Source organism: Bos grunniens, chromosome 8 (assembly GCF_055505025.1).
Source record: "Bos grunniens cultivar Pamir isolate PY7600 chromosome 8, Bosgru_T2T1.0, whole genome shotgun sequence".
NCBI lineage: Eukaryota > Metazoa > Chordata > Mammalia > Artiodactyla > Bovidae > Bos > Bos grunniens.
In genome coordinates this window covers 84,132,094-84,159,371 of record NC_141172.1, presented here as the reverse complement: position 1 = coordinate 84,159,371, position 27,278 = coordinate 84,132,094, and the positions used below count along the sequence as shown (strand labels likewise).

General features: G+C 48.6%; 1 protein-coding gene across 3 annotated transcripts in view; it reads right to left on the bottom strand.

Moving 5' to 3' along the window:
• Window positions 1-16,740: 16,740 nt before the first annotated feature.
• Window positions 16,741-27,278, bottom strand: part of SUSD3 (sushi domain containing 3) — a 19,701-nt gene continuing 9,163 nt past the window's right edge. For 2 of the 3 annotated variants that reach the window (XM_086414441.1, XM_086414442.1), the window contains exons 2-5: window positions 23,650-23,838; window positions 21,758-21,905; window positions 20,935-21,087; window positions 16,741-17,400 (exon numbers count right to left, since the gene is read on the bottom strand). In XM_086414441.1, the coding sequence (XP_086270567.1) occupies window positions 17,208-17,400; window positions 20,935-21,087; window positions 21,758-21,905; window positions 23,650-23,838 (683 nt within the window). In that variant the 3' untranslated portion in view covers window positions 16,741-17,207. The remainder of the gene's footprint in view (window positions 17,401-20,934; window positions 21,088-21,757; window positions 21,906-23,649; window positions 23,839-27,278) is intronic. The other variant, XM_086414443.1, reaches the window with a different exon arrangement.

Below are 27,278 nucleotides of genomic sequence, written 5' to 3'. Positions count from 1 at the left end.
GGATGCTTACTGGAGGGGTTCAGATCAGTTCAGTCGCTCAGTCGTGTCGGACTCTGCCACCCCACGGACTGCAGCACGCCAGGCTTCCCTGTCCATCACCAACTCCCAGAGCTTACTCAAACTCATGGCCGTCAAGTCAGTGACGCCATCCAACCATCTCATCCTCTGGCCTTCAATCTTTCCCAGGATCAGGATCTTTTCTAGTAAGTCAGTTCTTCGCATCAGGTGGCCGGAGTATTGGAGTTTCAGCTTCAGCATGAGTCCTTCCGATGAATATTCAGGACTGATTTCCTTTAGGATTGACTGGTTGGATCTCCTTGCAGTCCAGGTGGGGTCTATCCTAAGCTGAGGGGGACAGCATCTACCTTGGACAGGAAGATTGTGTAACATGACCTGGGGGTGATAGAGGAAGTCCAGGCCTGCTCCAGGTCCTAGGGCGCAGTCCTCCCAGAGGGAGGGGGCATCCTGCCCACCAGTGGAACCGGCCTGACCCCGGCATTACTCTGCATCATTCTTGCTGGGTCATGACTCTGTGGACAAAAAAATGTTGCCTGCCATCCCAGTAAAGGTAAATGATACCCACTATTAAGCCTTTTGCCTCTGTACCACTCGCTTTGAGGGGAATTTAGGATGGAGAAAAACAAGATACTGGCCTCAGATAGTTGAGATTTGTATTTAAGGAATAATTTCAATGAACCCACGTTCTTGCATCTTCCCAAAGATAGTAAAGCACTAAGATCATTAACTTGAAGTGTCTGTTTTTGTAATTAGTAATCTTCCGATGTTCAACTGCATGGGTTTTTTAGTTTCTTTGTGGGTTTTTTGTTTTGTTTTTTTCTTTTAGCAAAATTCCTGTGTATCCTGGTTCCTTCTTAATTTTGAAACAGTCACCTGAAAGCTGAGCTTTATTTTATCTGCCAGACTTTTTCTAAGGACTTCAATACTGGGAGGTAGCCTCTCAGATAGCTCTGAGGGACTGCTCCAAAGAGGTAAGGGAAGAGCCAGGATATATAGAAGTTTTACAAGGAAGACTAGATAGTTGAAGCATCAAAAGTTTCCTGTTTAATAAAGAAAACCAGATATCTCAAGTTGATGAATTTATCACTTTTCTTTGTATGGGAAGATGCAAGAGTTTGGGTTCATTGAAATCATCCCTTTTATATGCACCTTAGCTATCTATGGCCATGATCCTTCTCTTTCCCATTCTGAGTCCCCTTACGGTGTATTGATGGGAGTGGCTGCAGTTGCTGAGGGCTTGGGGGAGGGGCAGCCCATTTGTCTGCATCCTGAGTTCCCAGTTCTCACCGTAAGGGGCAGTGGTAATGACTGATGGCTACAGCATCTTTTTATGTTTACTGATATGGCAGGCAACATTATTCATTCACAGAACAATTTCTCAGAGCTGAGAGCCTAGTCTTCACTAAGGTCTCTGAATAAAGCATAACTGGGAACTTTAAGACTGTATGTTTTTATTTATTTGTTTATTTATTTTTGGCTGCGAGAGGGCTTTCTCTAGTTGTGGTGAGCAGGGGCTACTCTTTAGTTGCGGTACACAGGCTTCTCATTGTGGTGGCTTCTCTTATGCCAGAGCACTGGTTCTAGGGCTTGCAGGTTTCCGTGGTTGTGGCACGCGGGCTCAGAATTTGCAGCTCTTGGGCTCTAGAGCACAGGCTCAGTAGTTGTGGAGCATGGACTTAGTTGCCCCTTGGCATGTGGAATCTTCTTGGACCAGGGATGGAACCCATGTCCCCTACATTGGCAGGCAGATTCGACCACCAGGTTAGTCCTGTGGTTTTTCAAAAGTCAATGGCTCCTAGCGTTTACTTCTCTCAGTTCCTTTCTAAGAGTGATGTAAAATCTTGACTCCCTGTGTACCCATGCTGAACAGAAATACGGAGACAGAGTTATGGAGGAGAAAGAGTGGCTTTATTTCTTTGCAAAGAGGGAACACAGTAGGCTAGTGCCTCAAGAACTGTGCCGCCCTCCCTGGGGGATGGGGAGAGCTCTTATAGTCAGGCAGAGATACATGATTGTAGTAGGATCAAGGTAGTAACAGTCATGCATTCTTTCTTCTGCAAAGTTTCAAAGGGTTAAGTTGCTGACAAGATTATAATGTGGGCAGGCTCTCAGGTGGTCTGGCCTCCTAATCATGATGAGCTTCTCTGGTCCCTTTAATCTTGTCTCAAGTGCTCCTCCCTGATTAGCAACTGTTCAGATCTGCCCTTTGGAACTCATAGAAGCTGGAGTCTTGCCTACAAGAAATGGCAGACCATTCTCCCAAATCATCGCCACCCCACCCCCGACCCCCGCAGAGTCCAAAAGACTGTTCTATACATCTGTGTCTCTTTTGCTGTCTCGCATACAGGGTTATCGTTACCATCTTTCTAAATTCCATATATATGCATTAGTATACTGTATTGGTGTTTTTCTTTCTGGGTTACTTCACTCTGGTGGGAGGGGGGTTCAGGATTGGGAACACATGTACACCCGTGGCAGATTTGTCTTGATGTATGGCAGAACCAATACAATATTGTAAAGTGATTAGCCTCCAATTAAAAAAAAAAAAAAGAAATGGCGGACCAAAAGGCTCCCTGTGGACCCAGGAGCCTCACAGGACGCTGCTCAGTTTCAGAAGTAATGTCAGTGCCATAAGCCTGGGGTCTAGATGGACGGGGGACACAGTGGGGAAGGGGGACAGATGCAGAAACTGAGGCTCAGAATGAGGTAGGAGATAGATGGACCTCTGGGCTGGACACCTGGTACTTGTCAAGTGAAGTAAAATTCAAGCTTTGTTCTCACTCAGACATTCCAAGGATAAAACTAGTGGTGAAAGCTGAGCTCTGTCGAAGTAGAGAGATAAGGCACCCTCGCCTGAGGTCAAGGAAGACTTTTCTGCACATGTGCAGAAAGGGTTCTTGGCAGTTGAAAAGGGAGGGGCTCCACCCCATTATAAGTGTGGACATGCACCCATAAACCTCTGCAGTGGGATCCAGTTTAGAAAAAAGTTGCACAAGCATCTTGGGGAGGATCCAAGTCCCAGTTAGGTGTAAAGAAAGGAACAAGATAATTGGCCAAAGGTAGGACGGGGGAGCCTGGTGGGCTGCCGTCTATGGGGTCACACAGAGTCGGACACGACTGAAGCGACTTAGCAGCAGCAGCAGCAGCAGCAGGATTGTCCTATATAAGTGATTAACATTCCCAGGTCGTGCTAGTTGTAAAGAACTCACCTGCCAATGCAGGAGACATAAAAGACATGGGTTCAGTCCCTGGGTCGGGAAGATCCCTTGAAGAAGGAGATGGCAACCCACTCCAGCATTCTTGCCTGTAGAATCTCATGGACAGAGGAGCCTGGCGGGCTACAGTCCATGAGATTGCAGAGTTGGACATGACTGAAGCGACTGAGCATACATGCACAGAGACCCAGAAGGACTGTTCTGTGTAAGTGACTTACATCCCCTCTTTACTGCACTCTTCCGCCTTCAGGATACCCATGCCCTCTCTCTCTGCCTAGTCTCTGACTCACCGAAAGGACATTCATACCTTTTCTCTTTGGCTTCGTGTATCTCTGCCCTGCTTCTGACTTAAACTGTTTACCTGTGTGCTCTCCCATACATTGTACTGCCTCTCTAATAATATACTTTGTATGTATTTTTTAGTTTTTGCCTCCTTGAAACATGCTTGCTTTCAAACAGGGGAAAGAACCAGGGCCACTTTGCTTCTAGTCTCTAGCCCCTGGTGGTCAAACTGCTGGGGTTCCTGGTTTTCACCCAGGTTAGCCAGGTTCAATCCCTGGACAAGGAACTAAGATCTCTCTTCAGGACTGCTCACTGCTTTCCCTCCGAGATCAAGAGCAGCAGATTTCTGGACCTTGCCCCTGTACAACAAGGACAGGGTCTCCCAAGTGCAGGATTTGCTATGGGGCCTCCACTCCCTGGCAGATGGATCCTGTGCCCCTTGGGATGTGTGCTACAGGCAAGCAAGGGCAGCAGATCTCCACCCTGTGAGTGGCAGGTGGACACTCAAAGGGTGGACCCTGGGCACTCCCCTGCCCAGTCGGGGGTCAGGTGCAGTGTCTCCCTCCTTGCCCATTGCCCCCACTGAGATGTGCATGTTGCAAGTCAAAAGTGAGCACTTGGAGCTTATTTTAATTTTTGTTTAATCAAATAAACAAGACAGTTTTTCCATGGGAAAAAATCAGATTTGGTCATTGTTAAGGCATTCAACCAATGTTAACTTCCATTGCTTAATATGTAAGTTTTGCTAGATGTTACTGTGATATATAGTAGAACCTCTGATGACCCTCTCCTAAAAAAGGTAAATTGATAAAGAACAGTATAATATGGAATAATGACAAATTATAGCTGCATGTAGTGTGAACTGTCAGAGTAATAAAGAGAATGCAGAAACACTTGAAAAGTGAGCACTTGGGTAGGAGGTTGGGCCATCCAAGATGGGAGGGCAGGACTCCTGGGGACCTTCCTCCATCTGCTGAACACTGGGGGGTCTTATATGCAGATGGAAACAGATCACCCTGTGTGGACTTACTGGTGCAAACTGACATTGCTCCCCAGCTGTCCCTAAATGTCCAGGATGCACTGGCCCTGCCCCTCACTCCCAACCCCCATGGCTTTCACTTCTGACTTCTGCTGTCTTAGAATTTTGTAATCCTGGTATGCTTTATCTGATCAGAAAGTAAATACAAGTTTAAATCAGGCAGGGAGAGTTCACCCCACATGGTGTCTGCACTTGCCACTCACCTGATCTCCTCAGGGCTGCCCTTCCCTCCAACATGTCTACAAAGTCAAAAAACAGACTAGAAATGGGGAGATATCGGCCGCTTGTCTCACAGAAGGCTCATCTCCCTAATTAATAAAGGACTCCTAGAAATCAACCCTAGAGATCAATACTCCTATCATTAGAGAAACAGGAAACACCTAAGGAGCTGCTCAATTTCATTCATAATAACATTGTGTTCCACACATACAACTGGCACAAATTCAAGTTCCTGATCAGACTTGTGGTCCAGGTCATGGAATGCTTCACCACAGGGCACCACCATAGGCTCCCCATTCTGCCCCCCAAGCACTTTCTGCTACCCATCTCCCAACTAGAATGTCAGTTCCCAAGGACAGGGCCACATCTACCTTGGTCACAGTGCCAGACATACAGCAGGTGCTCTGTAAATGCACTTAAAGCCTAAAAAGATGAGTTGAAAAAAGAGTCAAGCACAGGTTGAGGCAAGAGGAATGAAGTGTGCCCATGGACCGAGGGGCAGCCTGCCTGGCTAGAGCTGACTGAAGGAGTACGGTGGGTGATGAAGGGCCTGACCACTGCGGAGGAGCAAGGACATTTTCCTCCACATTCACATATGGCCAAAGGTCACAATTCATTCATTTACTCATTAATTTATTTGATAAATGTCTCCTAAACACCTGTGATAAGCCCAAAAAAGAGGTATACTATTTCTGGGAGAGCAGAGGAGCCCTGCTTACGTGGAACTTCCACCAATAGCAACAAAACACATCTGAGTGCAGGTGCTGAGTGTTGTGAAGAGCAAGAAACTAGACAGAGGCTGCCTTTGGGAGCCTGCCAGCCTCCAAATTGGCCCCTCATATTGCTACTGAACTCAGGATCACCTGCTTACTGCTCAAAAGTCAATAATTGAGGACCAAGAGTCAGTACAAAGGAAAGGTATTTTATTCAGAAAAACTGACAATCTGGGGAGAAAGGGAACTCTTGTCTGAGACCAAGTCCACAGATTCTGCTCAGCCGTGACAATCTTTAAAGGGAAAAAGGGGAAACGATCTCAGTTAATCATTAATGTAGGAAATCAGATTCTTTGTCATCTTTCCATTGAGTGCAGATCTGCTGATTTCCGATCTTCATTTGGACGCTGTCTTGCTCACATGGTCCCCCTGCAATTGGATGTTCTCTTGGCCGTGGTCTGCCTGCAAATGTACCAAGGGCAAGATAAGGTAAAGTCAGTCATTCTTTAAGTATTAATGCTTCACTCTTACTCCTTTTAATTAAGGAAAGGAATCAACAGGTTAGGCAAAACATTGTGTACATCCAGTAAAGCAAACATCAGGAACTAGCTTAAATGTTGTCTGGCGATCTCATGCTTATGGTTAAGGTCTGAGGAAAACAGGGATGAACAAATGGAAACACACGGGGCGAAAGAGCTGTTGCACCATCCCGGGTCACATTCCTGTGCGGTCTCCTCCACAGCAAATCAGGCCAATCTTTTTGACTGGTGAAACACGGCAGAAGTGATGATGACTTCTGGGGCTTGGATCATAAAGGGGATTGTGGTTTCTGCCTTTCTGTCTTGGATCACTCTCTCTGGGGGAGACAACTGCCATGTCATGAGGATGAGCAAGCAGTGCTGAGGAGTGTGCTGAGGAGTTGGACCCCCAGACAACAGCCAGCATCAGCTTGCCATTGATCTCAGCAAGGCAGCAGTGAGTGGTGGTGTGAAGCAAGATCTTAATTCCCTGCCTGGGAATTGAACTGAGGTAGTCTGAAGGAAATGGCAACCCACTCCAGTGTTCTTGCCTGGAGAATCCCAGGGACAGGGGAGCCTCGTGGGCTTCCATCTATGGGGTCGCACAGAGTCGGACACGACTGAAGCAACTTAGCAGTAGCAGCAGCAGTCTGAATGAAAATCAGGAATTCTAGCCATCAGACCAGCAAGGGCTAGAAGTTAGAAGCTATTTTTCCTTGGATCTTTGAACCGGGTGAAAAAAAATACTTTTATCACAGAGGCAAAAACTGTAAGTATAGGTACAAAGTTAATTATTTGAGACACAAAACAAGTGGGAGAGCACACAAAGAAACTGTTTAGTTAAGATAGAAGCAAGGCAGAGATGCACACCCAGAGAGAAAGGGTGTGGGTCCCCTCCCTAGTGAGGAGGAGCACAGTAAAGAGGCAGATGTCATTTATATAGGTCAGTTCTTCCAGGTTTTTACCTTCCTTCAGGTCAATTACCTGACCTACGCTGGAACCCTCCCTGGGTGAACACACACCTCTAAGCCAAGATGGATCTGGCTTCTGGAAGGAGCAAGACTCATTATGGCCTGGCCTTATCCCCTGACTTTTGACCCCCAAGGAGCCTTTCTGTGCATGTGTAGTGTCTCCCTTGTCCCAAAAAGGGGGAGCAGAGATCTCAAACAGGATTTTGCCCCTCTTTGTCCTTGCTATGACTATTACCTTAAAGGGTTTACAAGAAACAAAGACTGGCTATTTACCTTGTTTATATTGTTACTTCCACTTCGGAGGGGCAACAGGAGGCTGATTGTTAATGTCTTAACTGGAGCCCATCTATCTCTTGTCTCAGGAAATGCTAACAGTTTTACGTATCCAGCCTGAAGACCACCTCGTCAAGCCCCATGAAATGCAAAGGAGGCCAGTTGTAAATGTCTAACCTGGAGCCCTTCTATCTCCTGCCTCACCATGAAGAAGTCCCTGGCTCCAGTTAAGACTTCAGGTGAAGTCTTCAGGTGAAGACTTCAGGTGAAGGCCTGGCTAACATCTGACTGCAGCCTCAAGAGAGACCCACAAGGACTTCCCTGGTGGTTCAATGTCTTGACTCCATGCTCCCAATGCTGGGGGCCCAGGTTTGATCCCTGGTCAGGGAACTAGATCCCACACGCCACTACTAAAAGTTTGAATGTCACAACAAAGATGGAAGACCCCATGTGCTGCAACTAAGACCTGGCCCAGTGAAACAAATATTTTTTTAAAAAAAAAGAAAGAAAAAGAGACAGAGATCCAGAGACAGAGCCACCCTGCCAAGCCTCACCTGAAACTGTGAAAGATACTAAGTGATGATTATTGTTTTGAGCAGAAGGGGAAGGTCAGGTGGTGACAGGCAGATCACATAGGGTCAGGCAGGCCAGGTAGCCGAGAGCTGGCAGTATGAGGGTTATGAGCTAGGGCAGGGAGAATGGAGATCTGCTCTGATTTATAAGTTTTAAAAATAACCCCCTGCACACACAAAAGCCAACTCATTGGAAAAGACCCCAATGATGGGAAAGATTGAAGGCAGGAGGAGAAGGGGGCGATAGAGGATGAGATGGCTACTGACTCAGTAGGCGTGAGTTTGAGCAAACTCTGGGAGATGGTGAAGGACAGGGAAGACTGGCACACTGCAGTTCATGGGGTTGCAGAGTCGGACTGGACTTAGTGACTTAACAACAACACACAAAAGTATTGAAAGAAGAGTCTCAAAGAGACGTTTGCACACTTTGAACGCTGTTCAAAGCAGCATTATTTACTGTAGCCAAAAGGTGGAAGCAACCCAAGTAGCAAATATGGCATATACCTAAGATGGGAGTACTATCCAGCCTTAAAAAGGAGGAGATTCTGACACATGCTACAGCATAGATGAACCTTAAAGACATTATGCTAAGAGTGATATTACAATTTATAATGAGAAATATATATATTTGATTTTCATCCTGATTCCCCGCACAGATTTTCTAAAAACCTTTGAAATTTCCCAAGTGGTTAGGTAGCCAAAATTCAGCCTCTGTATCCTGGTACTGAATTGAATATCAGAAACAGAGTTTTGGGTGAAGTAGAAAAGAAGAGCTTTGTTACTTTGCCAGGCAAAAGGGGCCACAGCAAGCTAATGCCCTCAAAACTGTGCCTCAACCTGGAGGGGACAGAGAGTCTTACAGTAATGGTTCAAAGAGGAGGGCAGGATCAGTTCATGGACATTCTTCTGATTGGTTGGTAGTGATGCAACTGGAAGTCAGCATTATTAACCTTCTGATGCTAACTGGTTTAACCACAAGTCTATGTGCTTTTGGGCAGTATAGAGTTAACGTCTCCCACTTGGTGGGGGTTTCAGTATCTGCAAAGCAGCTCAAACATATTGTGTATATCCATTGAGGGGGAACCAAGATCATTGGTTTTTGACTGGTCCTCCTTTGTCTCCACAATCCTTCCCTTCCCTGATTAGCAATTCTTTGAATCTGCCCTTTGGAATGCAGGGAAGGTCATGGAGGCTGAATGAAGCCCATTTTCTTGTAAGCAAGAAATGAGGGATACAGAAAGATTTATGTGCCCAGGAGCCCCACAGGGTCCTACTTGGTTTCAGTAACAGAAACCTTTTTATTATATTTTTATATTTTATATTGTTATATTTAGGTAACTTCTGGAAAGCCCCTAGGTCACTGAAGGATGGAGGTTGGTTGCCAGGGGGACCAACGTTGTAACTGTTGTTGTTGAGTCACTAAGTAATATCCAACTCTTGGAGATCCCATGGACTGCAGCACTCCAGGCTTCCCTGTCCTTCACTATCTCCCAGAATTTGTTCAAACTCATGTCCACTGAGTCAGTGATGCCACCCAACCATCTCATCCTCTGCTGTCCCCTCCTCCTGCCTTCAGTCTTTCCCAGCATCAGTGTCTTTTCCAATGAGTCAGCTCATCCCATAAGGTGGCCAAACTTTTGGAGCTTCGGCATCAGTCCTTACAATGAATATTCCGGGTTGATTTCCTTTCAGATTGACTGGTTTGATCGCCTTGCTGTCCTAGGGACTCTCAAGAGACTTCTCCAGCACCACAGTTCAAAAGCATCGATTCTTCAGCATTCAGCCTTGTTTATGGTCCAACTCTAACAGGACTACTAGAAAAACTATAGCTTTGGTAGCTCAGTGGATAAAGAATCTGCCTGCAGTGCAGGAGACCCGAGTTCAATCCCTAGCTAGGGAAGATCCCCTGGAGAAGAAAATAGTAACCCACTCCAATATTCTTGCCTGGAAAATCCCATGGACAGAGGAGTCTGATGGGCTACAGTCCATGGGGTTGCAAGAGTTGGACATGATTTAGCAACTAAACCACCAATACAGACCTTTGTCAGCAAAGTGATATTTCTGCTTTTTAATATGCTGTCTAGGTTTGTCATAGCTTTTCTTCCAGGGAGCAAGCATCTTTTAATTTCATGACTGCAGTCACCATCCACAGTAATTTTGGAGCCCAAGAAAATAAAATCTGCTACTGTTTTCATTCCCCCCCCCCCCATTTATTTGCCATGAAGTGATAGGACCAGATGCCATGATCTTAGTTTTTTGAATGTTGAGTTTCAAGCCAGCTTTCTCACTTCTCTTCTTTCACCTTCATCAAGAAGTTCTTTAGTTCCTCCTCACTTTCTGCCATTAGGGTGATATCATCTGCGTATCTGAGATTGTTGATATTTCTCCCACCAATCTTGATTCCAGCTTGTGATTCATCCAGCCCAGCATTTCACATGATGTACTCTGCATAGAAGTTAAATAAGCCAGGGTGACAATATACAGCCTTGATGTACTCCTTTCCCAATTCTGAACCAGCCCATTGTTCCATGTCTGGTTCTAACTGTTGCCTCTTGACCTGCATACAGGTTTCTCAGGAGGCAGGTAAGGTGGTCTGGTATTCTTATCTTTTGAAGAATTCTCCACAGTTTGTTGTGATCCACACAATCAAAGGCTGTTGTTAGAGATGGTTAAATCAATATATAGGACAGTCCTTCCTAGGCTTTGTTCTCCTCTGGCCAATTATTTCACCTCTTTTACCATATCTGACCTTTCTTAGAACCCTCCCTGTTATGCACGCACATCTTTTTGCCAAGATGGATTCTAGCGCAAAGGCTAAAGGAACGTTTGACAACACCTACTGTGGGATAATGCCCCTTTTCCTTTAACTCCCAAGGACCTTCCATGTGCACATTCATTCAGGGAGGTTTCCTTGACCTTATGTGGTCATCTTATCTTTTAGCAGAGCCCAGCTCTTGCCATTAACTTTGTCTTCTGGAGAAGGGAAAGCAACCCACTCCGTGTATTCTTGCCTGGAGAATTCCATAGACCAAGGAGCTTGGCAGGCTACAGTCCATGGGGTTGCAAACAGTCAGTCATGACTGGGCTACTAACACTTTCACTAGAGTTTCTAGGGCAAACAAAGCTCTAATTTGTTCCATTTGACAAACTCCAGCTGCTCAGCCCGGAGACCCATCTATCTCCTACTTCAAAATAAGCTAGTCACAAAAGGATAAATAATGTGTGATTAAACTTATGTGGCGTCCCTAAAGCAGAGACATTACTTTGCCAACAAAGGTCCATCTAGTCAAGACTATGGTTTTTCCAGTAGTCATGTATGGATGTGAGAGTTGGACTATAAAGAAAGCTGAGCACTGAAGAATTGATGCTTTTGAACTGTGGTGTTGGGGAAGACTCTTGAGAGTCCCTTGGACTGCAAGGAGATCCAACCAGTCCATCCTAAAGGAAATCAGTCCTGGGTGTGCACTGGAGGGACTGATGTTGAAGCTGAAACTCCAATACTTTGGGACCTGATGTGGAGAGTTGACTCATTGGAAAAGACCCTGATGCTGGGAAAGATTGAGGGCAGGAGGAGAAGGGGATGACAGAGGATGAGAAGTTGGATGGCATCACCGACACAATGGACATGGGTTTGGGTGGACCCTGGGAGGTGGTGATGGACAGGGAGGCCTGGTGTGCTACGGTTCATGGGTTCGCAAAGAGTCGGACACGACTGAGTGACTGAACTGAACTGAACTGAGAGTAGTCAAATTCATAAAGACATAGAGGAGAATTGTGGGTGCCAGAGGTTGAGGGAGGTGAAGGGGGAGTCAGTGTTTAACAGGGACAGAGTTTCTGCTTGGGAAGACAAAGAGTTCTGGGTATGGATGGTGTTGACAGCAGCACAACGTGAATGTGCTTAATGCTACTGAACTTTACACTTAGAAATGGTTTAGACAGTGAATTTTATGTGATGTAGCGTTTACCACAATTAAAATTTTAAAAAGCAAAGTAACCCTCCGGTTATGGGAACTGACCCTGGGGGCGGGCGATGGGGCTTGAATGGAGGAAGGGAGACCAAGCGGTGACCAGGAGGGTGCTACTGTGATGGTCCAGGTGAGAGGGGAGGAGGCTGGAGCCAGGGTAGTGGGTGTGGAGGTAGGGAGATGGGGTATGTTCCAGTCAAAATTTGAGGTTGAAGCAAAAGGACTGCTGTAGGATTGGATATGGGGTCTGAGAGAAAGTGGGGCCAGGGTTTTTGGCCTGGGGAAGGGGATGGAGAGAGGTAGAAGGGACAGTTCCTTGGCGCACTGAGTTCAAGAAGTGTGAGCATATCTAAATGTCAGGATGATCTCGGCCATGTAGCAGTGAACGGTGGCTCGAAGTGAGATCTGAGTTCCATGCCCAGGAATTGAACCTGGGTAGTCTGGATGACCACTGGAAAAACCATAGCCTTGACTAGACGGACCTTTGTTGGCAAAGTAATGTCTCTGCTTTTTAATATGCTGTCTAGGTTGGTCATAACTTTCCTTCCAAGTAGTAAGGTCTGTCTAGTCAAGGCTATGGTTTTTTCCAGTGGTCATGTATGGATGTGAGAGTTGGACTGTAAAGAAAGCTGAGCACCAAAGAATTGATGCTTTTGAACTGTGGTGTTGGAGAAGACTCTTGAGAGTCCCTTGGACTGCAAGGAGATCCAACCAGTCCATCCTAAAGGAGATCAGTCCTGGGTGTCCACTGGAAACTGATGTTGAAGCTGAAACTCCAATACTTTGGGATCTGATGCGGAGAGCTGACTCATTGGAAAAGACCCTGATGCTGGGAAAGATTGAGGGCAGGAGGAGAAGGGAATGACAGAGGATGGGATGGTTGGATGGCATCCAACCGACACAATGGACATGGGTTTGGGTGAACTCCGGAAGGTGGTGATGGACAGGGAGGCCTGGTGTGCTGCGGTTCATGGGGTCACAAAGAGTCGGACACGACTGAGCGATTGAACTCAACTGAACTGAGTCTGGATGAAAACCAGGAATCCTAGCCAGCAGACCAGCTAGGGCTAGAGGCTAGAAGCTATTTTTCCTTGGATCTTTGCCCCCAGTGAAAACTGCATTTCTCACTGAAGCAAGAATTGTAAATGCAGATAAAAAGTTTATTTAGAGACATAGCACAACAACAAGTGGGAGAGCACGTAGAGATACTGTTTAGTTAAAATAGAAGCAAGTGAGAGAAAGTGTGTGGGCATTCCCCCTAGTGAGGAGGAGCACAGAGAAGAGGTGGTTAAGTCATTTATATAGGACGGTTCTTCCAGCATTTTGTTTACCAATTATCTGGTTTCTTTTTCCACACCTGACCAATCCTAGGACCCTCCCCAAGATGTATGTGCAACTTTTTTTCCAAGATGGGTTCCAGCCCAGCGGTCTATGTGATCCACATATTAGCATCACATATTATGGGGTGATGCCCCTCCTTTTGACCCCAAGGAGCCTTTCTGCATGTGAAATGTCTCCTTTGCCCCAAGGATGGGAAATACATGATGTCCTCATCTTTTAAGAGGGTTTAGTCCCACTGTCCCTGCCATAAAAATGCCCAGTGTCTGGTTATTTACTCTATTCCTGTGCTGGTTTTTATATTGAGGTATAAATCTCAAAATATAGGCAGGAACCCAGTCATAAATATGTTGTCCTGGAGCCCATTCGTCTCTTGCTTTAGCAAATGTAAACAGGGGGCTGGTTATGAATATTCTACCTGGAACTCATCTTATTCTCACCCCAGGAGGTGTGAATAGGAGGCCAGTTATAAATACCTATCCTGGAGCGCATCTACCTCTTGCCTCAGGACTGCCTGGCAATAGTCTGGGCCCAGGCCGTAGGAAACCAACAGCCCCCACTTCCCACTTCTGGGACATCTACCCTTGAATCCCAGCCCCCACCCCTAAAGAATACTCAGGCCATGTGTGGTGTTTCCTCCCAGAGTCCCAGCTGAGGTCCCTGACAACTAGTGTCAACTAAACTGTGAGTGATCACCTTCAGGAGATCTCAGCCCTGGACTCTGCTACCTGCAGCAGTGGGGGAGGCACGCCAGCAAGAACCCACAGTGCTAGGACAGATGACAAGTCAGCGGCTGCGGTCTACAGCCACCGAGTTTGGGGATGACTCACTACCCAGCAGTGCATAAATGTGACACACAGCTAACCAAATTGTTGAGGAATCAACATGAGGCACAGTTTTGTTTTTTCCCCAACTGCTGTGCCCCAACTGCTGGGGAATGAAGTCTCCCTTGGGTCATCATAGTCTGATTCTTCACAGCTACTTCTGGTGACAAGAATGGTACTGCTCCAGTATTTAGGGCTGGCTGGTGTTTCTCTGATAAAGTTCCTGTCACAGCAACTGAAAACCATGGATCTTGGCACCAAATGTTAAAGAGCTGATGCAGGATGACACGGTAGCCCTGGTGGGACTCTTGCTGTACCTCTTCCCTCTCCTTCTGCACACCCAGGAGAGTCACCCTGCTGGCCCGAGGTCAGTCTGGTCGACGTGTCCTACACAGAAGTGGGGCGTGTCCCCTCCAGTGCTGGTGAAAGAGGCTCTACCATCCCTTCTCGTTCCTGCAGATTGTGGAGGTGACAGTCGGAAAGGGGTGCTCCACGAGGTGAGGGCCCTACAACTCCACTGAGCACAGCCCCTGCTGATTGACCTGGACACACAATCTGAGCAAGGAGTAAGTGATGTTGTTTGAGCCCCTGAGACTTAGGGGGTTGTTATGAACTGAGTGTTTTTTCCCTTCAATCCATATACTGAAGCCCTAATTCCCACTGTGGCTATGTATCACAGGTGGGCCTTGAAGGAGGCACTTAGGGTAAAACAGGGTCGGAACGGTGTGGTTCTGACCCCATAGGATGAGTGTTCTAAGAAGAGACATCAGAAAGTACTCTCTCCCTCTCTCTGGACACACTCCAAGGCTACGTGAGGACATAGCAAGAATGGGGCCACCTGCAAGCCACTGAGAGAGCCCTCAACAGAAAACAAATCAGCCAGCACTTAGTTCTCACCTCCAAGACCATGTGATATAAATCTCTATTTTTTAAATTGCCCATTCTCTGGTAATTGTTAGAGCTGCCTGAGCTGACTGAATCAGGGGCTGTCAGTTTCAGCACCATAGTCTCGCCCATCCTGATATAAAAAGTGGCTGTTTCTTGAGCCAAGAAGGCAAGTGTGGCCATGTGGCATGTAAGGGCAGTGTTGCAGGCAGAGGGGACAGCAGGTACTAAGGCCTGTCCATGGAGGGTAAGCCTGGTAAGCAAGAAAAGGTGTTCTCACTCCTTTCTTCCTTTTAGGGGAGATTTGGAGCTGGCTCCCCCTTCCGCTTCTCCTCTGGTGCTGAGTGAAGCGCTCTGCTCTAAAATGCCTGTGAAAGAATGTTGCTCTCTTCCTGCTCCTTGGCAAGCTCGTCTCCCAATCCAGCTGAGACCGCTGGCCACAGGGTAGACGGGTCAGGGCCCAGCGAGCTGCACCACTAAGGCCTCATGCCCCTCTAGCTCTCCTGAGCAATGACTCTGATGTCCAGCCAGCACTCTCTCCAGCTGGGCACCACGTTGCTTCCCTCCCACCCCTGCAGTACCCTGTGGCCATCTGGATACCTGTTCCTGTAACTCTCAGCTGTTGGGTGCTGGAGCAGGGTGGCGCCATCCTCTTGGCTCCACTTCACCTCATCCCTCCTGTCCTCTGCTCCAGTAGCCCAGGGTTCAGGGACAAAGCACCCACTTCCTGTTGAAGGCACTCCCTCAAACCCTCATGGCAGCTTCTCACCACCTCACTCTGATACGGACATGGAGAGGGCCTGGTGGAGTTAGCATTTGTGACCGAACTCGGAGCCTTGCACAGAGCTGCTGAAGCCCTCCATGAGGGGCCTGTGGTTTCAGACAGCATCCATATGCCCTGACACGCACTCCGCAGGATCAGGGTGGACCCTCCACCACTGCCTGGCCCCACAAAGTTGAGCCCACAGGACCCTTGGAGGCACACAGCCGAGGGCGGCTACTTGCCCCTCCCAGAAAAGCTGGAGAGGGCCTGAGTCTACCAGGGACCCCCACAGCATGAATGCTGCACTATCTGGTTGAGGGCTGGGTCTGGGCTTGCCCCCCAGTGGCCCCTGCATGACCTTTCCCTCACTGGAGAACCACACACACCTTCAGGCCTCAGAATTCTTCATTGGAACCCACTGGATGGAATAGCATCCCAGACCAGAAAGGATGTTGGCACCAATGTAGCAGCTGAAAATGTGGAACCACCCAACTGCCCCTGCTGGAGGCTTTCCACATGAATCAGGACAGATGGACTGCCCCGTGTAACCTGTATCAAGATGTATTTGTTAGTGACGGAAACCATGACAAACGTGGCTTCAGGGTAGCACAGGCTCTTTCAGGACCACCAGCTCTTCGTCAGGCTCTTCTCCTTACAGCCTAAGAGTGACTGCAGGGCCTCCAGGAAGCAGGAAAGTTCAGAGAGCAAACACCAATGAGGTTCCTCAATGGCCAGACAGATCACACCCCAAATCTCAGAAGGCTGGAAGTCAGATTTCAACTGGTTCAGGAGAGAAGTGGAGTCCAAGTACCTCCCGTCATTGAATGAAACACAGAAGTGACCGAGGATGATTTCGGAGGCCCTGAAAGGTAAGGTTTGCACTTGGGACTCGCATTGTGGAAACCAGCTGCCATGATGTGAGGAGGCCTGGCCACTCGAGGTGGTCACCACTTCACGGGTCTCTGCTGACTCCTGGCAGCAACCCAGCTGACCACAAGCACATGGAGGAGGCGCTGTGAGCACTGGCCAGCCCAGCCCAGCAGTCCTGGAATCCCAAGCTGTAATAATGAGAAACTACGGTTTTATGCTGCTACACTTGAGGCTCTGTTACACAGGGATTGAAAACTGAGACAGTAATTCTTACCTTTATTGTTTTTCAAAGAATTGTTTATTTCATACCCCTTGCCACAACTTTACAGATAATGGATGCAGCATCCCAGCTGGGTCTCTGCTTGTAGGTACAAGGCAGCCAGCTGTAACTGTTGAGGAGTCTGCTGCCATCTCCTCCACTCTGCTATGCAAAACTAGACGTGCCTAAAATGTCCTCCAGTCTCTTCAAAGGGGCCTCACTAGATGGAGGCTGCAGCTGGTTTTGTGAACCTCAGTGGTGGTTTTAAGGAGCCCTGTCTATAAAAACAACTATGGCTGGGCTCCCCTGGGACAGGTCACCCCGTGAAAGGGTCCCCAACTCAATGCCCTGAGGGATCTCTAAGCCCGGAAGCTGATTTCACTGACCAATCTTGAGCTGGACACATGTCGAGATGCAGGTGTCAGCTGGTAGGGTCGTCCTGGCCTTCCCACTGTGGAGGGCAGGCTCTGGCCTCCGCTTTGGTCACCCTGGGACATAGGCTGCAGGCTGTCTGAGCATCACAGTTGGCCTGGAGGGAGGCAGAATCTGCCCTGGGTTTGCTGTATGCACCATCACCTGGGAGCAGGGTGAGCTGGTGGGGCCGCTAGCAGTCCAGAAGTCCTTGTCCATGCCTCGGGCCATGCTGGCTAGCTCTCTGGTACCCTCGCCAAGGTCTCTGCAGGAAGAGAAAGTGTGAGCTTGGGGGAAGAGTGAGGACTCCATTTAACTCCAACTTTGCCCCCATGCTGGGTACCCGGGCCCTGGTCTGCAATGGGTCTGGGAGAGATTGCTGCCCCAAGGCGAGGGCCCGTTTCCTCTTGCCTTGCACCCAGGGAAGCCCCTCCATAGGTGCCTCTCCCTGAGCCTCAAGTCCCTCCTTCATACAAGAAGGATGATTCAAGGAGCAGCACACCCACCTTCCTGGGGCTTTCTAGAAGAAGAAAGCTTATTCAGAGTGAGTGTAAACTATGTGGAAACAGCATGCCCTAGGCAGAGAAGGGACACTGGGGCCCCAGGAACATTCTGGAGGACACCCTTGCTCTTGCCAGGCTCTCCTCTGGCACTCTGGGGCCAGATCTCCTACCTTCTAGATCTTCAGTTCCCTTGTGGCCTCCTCTAGCCCCCAAGCCACAAACCCACCCATTTTCCAAGCTGAGCAAACCCTGGCCCCCACCTTTGTCCACCTGGTCCTGCTCCTACCCACTTATACTGGATTCTACTGCCTGAGGCTGCCTGGCTACTTCTTCCCCTTAAGATGCTCTCTCTTTCCTTCTCTCCAATACAGTCTCTCCCCATCTATTCACCTCAGGCAGCACTTCTTCCAGGAAACTTTCCCAGATTTCTGTTCCCACCCACATCTAGTCCTCAGGAAAGCTCTAGGAAGTACTAGGAATTACATTATCTGTTGGTTCAATGAATACGTGAGTGAATAAATTAATTAATTAGCAGAAAGGAATATCAGCTTAGTAAGCAAGTTCATTGACTTTGGAGCTGACTTCAAACCTAGCTTCATGCTTAGCAGTTGTGTTTTTCTGGACACGTTTCTCAAAATGGGATAGAAAAATAGTTCCTACTCCTATGGTTAGAACAAGTAATGTTTGGAAAAGCTCAGAACAGTGCCTGGCACAATGTGAGTGCTGGGAAGCATTTATGAAAGAAAAGTAAGGTCGAGGGGCAAACCTCACCTTACTAAAGACAATTTCACCACCAATCAGTGGGAGAACTGGGGCATCTTGCCTAGGATGGTACATCCTGAAATGCAGCAATTCCCTCCCCTATCCCACTGGGGCTCTTCCCAACTGAGACACCAGAAAGTGTGTCACAGGTCTATAATGGGGAGAGGGTGTCACAGGGCAGGGGGCAATGGAGAAGCTCCAAAACCTGCCAAGGAAATATGACTGTATGAAAAGGGTATGCACTACCAACATATCCTGCACATAATCTGAAAATAACTAAAATAAAAAGGAAAGTACTTGCAGCTGGCTGATGGGTAAGGATCTCTTCTACAATGTACACGAAGCTTCCAGTATTGATGAGAAAAAACATCAGGCAATTCAGCAGAGCAAACCAAAAATGACTAAAACCAGCAATGCAACTGGTAAGCAAAGGCAGGAGAAAATGCTCTTTCTCAATGTTAATCAAATAAATGCTGATGAAAACCACCGATGTAACTCACACGTGCTAAGGAAGTGATGGAAAACAAATCATTAATGTTTGGCAATGGTTAGCTGTAAAAATGGCTCAACTGGCACTGGGTTCCTGGAGAAAGAATTTGGTAATAAAAATATTCAGACTTATTTGACCTAAACAATCTGTTCCTAGGATCGCCCTAAAATGCCATCTCAAAGAAAAACAGCTCTAAGTACAGGCATTTACCTAAACCTGAGGACAGCACTTGAAGTATTTGGAGTAAAGCTCCAGGGGCCTCAGACCGCCATGGCAACACAACGTGTCAGGTCAGGTGGAAAGGCTGCAAGGTGGCATTCCTGCCATGGCCACCATGATGTAGGCCTAATGTGTGTCCGAAGTTCAAGGGAAGGAGTTAGGAAGTCAATTCCTTCCCAGAGGCCTTACCACTCCAGGAGTCAGCCAGCCCCAGCGCTTTGAGTGTGGACATGGGATCAGACAGGCCCTTGCTACTCCTGCACAGGCCACCACCTCTACCACCTCAGTTTCCTCATATGCGTACCAGGGACAAGAGAATTAACAACAATGGCTGGCACTCACTGAAACTGTACTCTGGGCCCAGTCGAGCCCACTGACTCATATCACCTCAACAGGGCCAAGAAGTGAGGCCCACCATAATCCTCACTGTACAAGGGTGGAAAATGAGGCATGAGCAGTTGTCACACAGACAGGTGTCAGGCTCAAGCAATTGGCTCCCTGGGAGGTTCCTGTGGGGATGGACTGAGGAAATGAGCAGAAGCTGACCTTGCAATGCCAGGGCAGGGCAGAGAAAGCACTCAGTGGGCCAGAACATCCTGTGTGAGAGAGGAGGTGCTGCAGCTACCGAAGCCAGCAAGCCTAGAGCCCACGCTCCACAGTAAGAGAGGCCATCACAAAGAGAAGCCTGCATACTGCAACAAAGAGTAGCCCTACTTGCTACAACTAGAGAAAGCTCCCGCGCAGCAACGAAGACCCAGCACAGCCATTAATAAATTTTTTTTTTAAAGTTTGAGAAAAGAATACCTATGAGTTCAGAGTGATAACAAAAATAACAAAACAAAATGAAAAGGAAAGGAAGGATAAGACAAAATCCATTTCATTCCTCATAGAGGGAATAACAGAATCACAATGGAATTAAAATCATTATTCCATAACCCCCAGGGCCAAAACTGATTCTGGCTGGATCATCCCTGGATGCTAAGGCCACAGGTCAGGGGTCATGGGGCAGCAGAGTGACCCTTAACAGAATCCTCTTTGTCACTTGACAACGGGCTCATCTCAGCCAAGACGGCCCAGACCTCATGCCTGCAGGGCGATAGCCCAGCCTACATCCGTGATTCACACCAGCACCACCCATGGGGCACCTGCACCAGAAATGCTTCCCAAGTGAGTCACGCAGGAACGCCAAGACAGTCCAGAATACAGTCTGTAGGAGACCGCTGGCCTTGAGTGTGCCAAGGGAAACACCACCGAAGACAAATATCCTGCCTGATTTAAGGAGCCCAGAGACCAGGAAGCCCTGGGACAGAGGGTGCTCACTCAAAGCTGGTAACAACAATGGGAGATGTTCTATCTGCAGTCCATGTTCAGCCAAGATTAGACTCCTTGAGTCAAAAAAAAGCATGTAAAAAATGTCCTTGTACTGGTTCATAAAAAGTGAGTGTGTGTTTTGAAAGGGAGACAAGGAGAGACAGAAACGGAGAGACAGAGGAGCAGGGAGAGAGACGGGAGGACAGAGCAAACTGACAGGGCACTGTGGGTCCTGGTGAAGGGTAATACTCATTTCCAGAAGCTTCCTTCTCTGGACAAGGGGTGACAAGACATGGAGTGGAGGGCAGCTCCAGGTCCTAGGGTACAGGGTCAGGCACAGGTTGCAGAAGGACCATCAGCTTGTCCTACAGATGGGAGCTGGGGCCTTGGTGGGCCTGGACTCACAGCATGCGCAGACCGTGAGTGCCCTTGGTGTCCAGGTTCGCTGGCCAAGCCAGGCACTCCCCTGCCCTTATCACTGCCCCACCGCCCTCCTTGCCCTGCCCGTGCCCACGTGGTGAAGCTGTGATTGTCGTGCACTTGGACAGGCTGGATCCTGGACACTCCACTGATGCTGCTGTCACTGTTGAGGCCCTTAAGGCCGAGGTAGGGAGCCTGTACCGTCTCCAAATCCTCGCTTCTCAGCTGGAGCCACAGTTGGTTTGCCCTGGGGAGAGATGGGGGAAAGACAGTCAGGTGTGAGCGTGTCCAGGACACTACCTGCAAGCCTCTGCAAGACCAAGAGTGAGTATTTTAGGGCTGTACCGTTCTGCTGCTGTAGGGAGAAGGCAGTCGTGGATGATGAGTAAGTGCCAGAGAAACTACTTACAAAGACAGGTGGTGGAAAGTTCTTGCAAAGAATCAAGCCAGTGATGGCACAACACTGTGAATATAACTAATGCCCCCGAATTGTGCACTGAAAGATGGCTCGCATGGTAACTTTTATTATGTTGTAAATATTTTACCACTGTTTAAAAAAAAAATACCCGCCCCCACCCGCCACACACACACACAAAAACAGGATAAATTTCTGTGAAGAAAAGTAGAGGTGAGCCAGACTCCACCTGCAGGCCCTAGTTAACCATCGTGTGGTCAGCCCTGCACGTCCACACACAGCAGAGCACACGCTGGGCGTGTGCACAGTCTGCAGAAGGAGAAAATCCCGCGTGTACCTGTCACCTGTCTTACAAAAGACCAAACAAGTGAGCCATGCGCCCTGCACAGCCTAGATGTTCTGTGAGCGGCAAGACGCCAGGATCCCAGCAGCCCCACTCCCTGACACCCCAGGGGTCCCGCCGTGACTAGCAAGTGCCCGCAGCAGTGACAGGTCACTGTACCTGTCAGATCGCCGCTGCTCACTCCTCTTCAAACACTTCACGAAGCAGCAGGTGAGGAAGGCCATGGACATGAGCATGATGATGGCGCAGCTGATGATTGAGGAGATCACGGCCACCTTGAAGCCAAAGGTTTCGTAGGGGGGCACAGCTGTGAGGGAGACAAGACCAGCTCTTGGGCCCAGCCTGCCCTCAGGGAGCCCTGTTCCATGGGGAAGCCAGGGAGGTACTGACAGATGAGGTGAAGGTCTGTGAACACTGTTGTAGGGGTAGGGCTACCAGGTAAGACTGCCCCCGAGAAGCGGGCATTTGAGCAAGGTTTCGGTGAGTGTGTAAGTTTTTGGTGGCATGCTGGGGGAAGCTCTGACAGGGAATTCAGTGATGGTCTCTTTGGCTCCATCCCCTGTAGACTGGACTCCTGAGACCAGAGAACAGTATACAACACATGGTCTATTTTCACAATGCCTCAAGCTGGGAAAACCCTTTGGGGGCCTATGTGCCTTCTTAGGTCACTTTCTAGGAAGGTGTGGAAAAAAGGAAAACACCAATGGTGGCTCAGATGGTAAAGCGTCTGCCTACAATGTGGGAGACGCAGGTTCAATCCCTGGGTTTGGAAGATCCTCTGGAGAAGGAAATGGCAACCCACTCCAGTACTCTTGCCTGGAAAATCCCATGGACAGAGGAGCCTGGTAGGCTACAGTCCATGGGGTCACAAAGAGTTGGACACGACTGAGCGACTTCACTTTCAGTGTTTGGGGTCAAAGGGCCTTTGGCATGTTATCAGCTATGTGCCAAGTACTAGTTCTATCAGGTTCTAAAGGATGTTCTCGAAATTGAGGCCCAGAATCCTAATTTGAACAACACTGCATATTTTCCCATGTAGTAGATATAGACCACACTTTCCATTTCCTAGTCCCTCTGCCCTAACTGGACACTGACCGTCCTGACCGAAGACTACATTTCACAGCTTCCCTTCACATGACCCATTCTGGACAGTGGTGAACAGTGGGGCAGGGGTGTGGGACAACTTCTAAGAGCCTTTCTTGCCCTGCAACTAATCCTGTAACAACTACATGGATCACGCAGTTGAAGTCATGCCCAACAGAGCCACAGTATGGGAAGGGCCTGGGTCCCCACCATGGGGCACCATACAAGCCTTGGACTGCCCACCTGAGGACCAGAGGCAAGAAAAACCTCTCATAATCCCCCATTACTTTGGTAACCCTCATTATCTTGGGTTTTCTATCTCTTGTTGGAGTCTAATCCTAAGAGACACTCTCCTTCTCAGAGATTCCACCACCACATGAGTATTTTAAAGGCTCTGAGAAGTCCTGCTGCCTGTTAACCCAGTCTTTTCTGAATTATATTGACTACAGAGCCCTTTTCAATGCACAACACAATTAACACAACATATGTAGCCTCACTTTGGAAAATGCTGTGCTAGCTATTATTCCTCAACACCCTGTATAGCAAATACAGAAAACCATCTCCTCCTCCAGATTGAGCCCTACGGCCAGGCAATCCCATTCCCCAGTCCTAGAATTCTTGGCACATGGAATATCCTATTAAGGTTTCCTGTATCTGTGCATGAAATAACACATGAATGAATGCAGTTTTCTGCTTAACAGATAAAGTGCTAGCTCAGATGCATGAGTCACCTCTTGGAAATGACAGGCTAAGTCAGTGGCAGCGCTAGAATCTGAAGCAGCTACTAGAACTTGAGTCTACACTGCAGACATGGAGCCCCAAGGGACCACCAGCCTTGGGAACAGGACCTTACACAGACACCCATGGAACCTTCTCTGTGGACACCCATGCCACCCATGTGACAAAATCAGCACTCCCCCCAGGGGGCACTGCTGAGTTGGGGGCAGCTCAGGCAGAATGGGCCTCACTCTTGCACATGGGGGTCCCTGAAGACCACTCAGCGATGTTCCCCTTCCAGGCACAGGTGAGGAGGCCAGACCCCACCATCTGGTGGCCTGAGGGGCAGTGGAACATGATGACAGTCCCCACAGAAGTGCCGTCCCCACGAAGTACTTGGAAGGTGCCCTGCAGGGGCTGCTGCACTTGCACACACATGCCTAGGAGAGAAGAGAGGGGAGACAACGTGAGACCCCACCCTTGGGGCAGGGGCGTGGTGGGAGACTTCACCTGACCCAACGACCATACATGCTTTGGAGAAGGTCACACAGTCACCCAGACAAGGGACAGTGGCATCCACGTGGCCAAAGTGTAATCCCTACATTAAGTGGAATCTAGAGGTGCTGAAGACCATGGTGTTGATAAAAGAAACACACATCTAAAGACAATAAAAGCAAAAGGACAACTGTTATGCAAGTGCAGCTCAAAAGGCAGAATTAAGGGGGGGAAAAAGGAAGGAGAGAGACTGACAGATGTGATTTCATGAAAAGTAAAAAACACAAACTTTTGTCCTTCCCTAATAACTGAAAACCCCTTCATGGATCACAACCTTGTTGTGGAGAAGGGGCTTGCATAACTCAGTGAAGCTATGAGCCAGGCCGTGCAGGCCTACCTCAGACAGACAGGTCATAGTGAAGGGTTCTGACAAAAGTGGTTCACTAGAGGAGGAAAAAGCAAGCCGCAGTAGCATAGCGGGTAGAGTCAGGCAGGCAGGGAGGTAGGCAGGCAGGTCCGTAGGTCAGGAGTTTGAATCTCAGGCAGGGTCAGGAGCATAGGGTTAGGGTTAGGAGGTAGGGGCTAGGGCTAGGGGTAGGATAGGGACCCCCTAGCGGTAGGGGATAGGAACACAGAGGATGAGATGGCTGGATGGCATCACTGACTCGATGGACGTGAGTCTGGGTGAACTCTGGGAGTTGGTGATGGACAGGGCGGTCTGGCGTGCTGCGATTCATGGGGTCGCAAAGAGTCGGACACGACTGAGCGACTGAACTGAAACTGAACTGGAGGAGGAAATGGCAAACCACTCGGGTAGTCTTGCCACAAGAACCCCAAGAACAGTATGAAAAGGCAAAAAGGTATGACACCAGAGGATGAGCCCCCAAGGCTAGAAGGCGACCAATATGCTACCGGGGAAAAGCGGAGGATAATTACTAAAAACTCCAGAAAGAATGAAGAGGCTGGGCCAAAGCAGAAATGCTGCTCAGCTGTGGATACATCTGGTGGTGAAAGTCCAATGCTGTAAAGAACAATATTGCATAGCTGATCACTGAAGAATTGATGCTTCTGAATTGTGGTGCTGGAGAAGACTCTTGAGAGTCCCTTGGTTTGCAAGGAGATCAAACCACTCAGTCCTAAAGGAAATCAACCCTGAATATTCATCAGAAGGACTGATGCTGAAGCTCCAATAATTGGCCACCTGACGCAGAGAGTCAACTCGTTGGCAAAGACTCTGATGTTTGGAATTGCTGAAGGCAAAAGGAAAAGGAGATGGATCAGATGGTTAGATGCCATCACTGATTCAATAGACAAGAATTTGAGCAAACTCTGGGAGAAGGACAGGGGAGCCTAATGTGCTGCAGTCCACGGGGTCACAAAGCACTGAACACGACTTAGCAACTGAACAGCAACAATAACTGAAAAGCAAATTCAGATGAAGAAATTAGGAAAAGATATTTGGAAAACACAGGACGAAAGTTCAACACCCGTAATTTACAAAGAGATCTTAACACATCAGTAAAAGCTGAACATCCAAGTAAAACAGAATGAGCTGATGTGTGAACAAGCTACTCAAAGAAACAAGTAGCTCACAGACATGAGAAAATGCTTGCCTTCATAGTAACTGTGCGTGCTAAGTCACTTCCGTGGCATCCGACTCTTTGTGACCCTACGGACTGTAGCCCGCTAGGCTTCTTTGTCCATGGGATCCTCCAGGCAAGAATACTGGAGTGGGTTGCCATGCCCTTCTCCAGCGGGGCTTCCTGACCCAGGGATAGAACCCAAGTCCCTTGTGTCTCCTGCATTGGCGGGTTCTTTGCCACTAGCACCACCTGGGAAGCCCTCAGAGTAACTGAAGAAACACTAACTCAAATGAGAGCTAATCTGTCACTCCTCCACCTGCAAAACGTAAAAACAAACAAACAAAAACCACATGTGAACTTAGCAAGGGCCTGGGAACAACTCCTCTCTGACTTGCTGATGGCGGTGCAGACCCAAATCTTTCTGGACAGAGTCTGGTAAAGCGTATTAAGACCGTTATGCTTGTATATAAATCTGAGAATTTAGCCAAAGTAAGTACTTATGATATGCTGCCAGGATTTCTATAACAAGATATTTGTCTGCACCCACATCTCCAACTGTGGGCATTAGTGCAGTTAATCAGAGTATATCTGACATGAGTGCCAGCAATGATATCCTCAAGTGTTACAATGATGTCCTTATATAAGGACATATACAGAATTTACTCTGCGCTGTTCTAAATGCTTTACATGTATTAACTCATCAATCCACAAAATACCTCCCCATTTGACAGGGGAGCAAACCGAGGCACAGAGCGGTTTAACCATTTCCTGAAGTAGCACAGCTCGTATGCTGTAGGCAGAGATTCTGAAGCACACAAGGAGGCTCTGGGCACCCTCTCAATATACACGTGTGACAGACACATCACGGGTCCTTTGTGCTGGCTTCCCTCGCTTAGCACGAGAGGCGGCGTGCTGCGTGTGTTGCCAAGCTGTCCGTATTCACGGTGGAGCAGAGCCCCACTGTGGAGAAGGCGATGGTACCCCACTCCAGTACTCTTGCCTGGCAAATCCTATGGACGGAGGAGCCTGGTGGGCTGCAGTCCATGGGGTCACTAGAGTCGGACACGACTGAGCGACTTCACTTTCATGCATTGGAGAAGGAAATGGCAACCCACTCCAGTGTTCTTGCCTGGAGAATCCCAGGGACGGGGGAGCCTGGTGGGCTGCCGTCTATGGGGTTGCGCAGAGTTGGACACGACTGAAGCGACTTAGCAGCAGCAGCAGCAGAGCCCCTCTGTGTGGATGCCCTGCGTGCTTCCCTGTCCTGCTGACAGATGGATGTGTGTGTTGCTTCTGGCCTTCAAGAAGATGGAACGAAGCGGCTACCGATGTTCTGGAGCATGCCTCCTCCTTCCCGAGTGCAAGAGGCTCTTCCTTCTGCTTTTCTGGAACTTTCTGATTGTACTTCTGGTGTATAAAGTGGTTAGCCTCAGACAAAAGGGAGACTGGTTGAGCTGGTTGTCTGGCCTGTGTCTGTGGCAACACTGACCAGAGGCAACATCCATGTTCAACTCCCTTGCTAGGTGGGAGCAAGGGTGGGGACTGGGACAGGGGTTAGCACTGCCCAGGCTGAGGACCCTGTTATTCCACACCAACCTAAGACAACGCTGCACCTGACCTCCATTGGATGCCTCCAGCTAGGACCGTGTGCTGGGCACCAGGCATAGATGTCCTAAAGCCCACTCAGCCTGCCACACCCAGTCAAGCTCCTGCCCTGGCCAACCTGCTCATCACTTGGCTCCCCTATTCTAACTATGATGTCAGCCACCAGTTCCTCTATCCTTTACTTGCTCTAGCCCTCA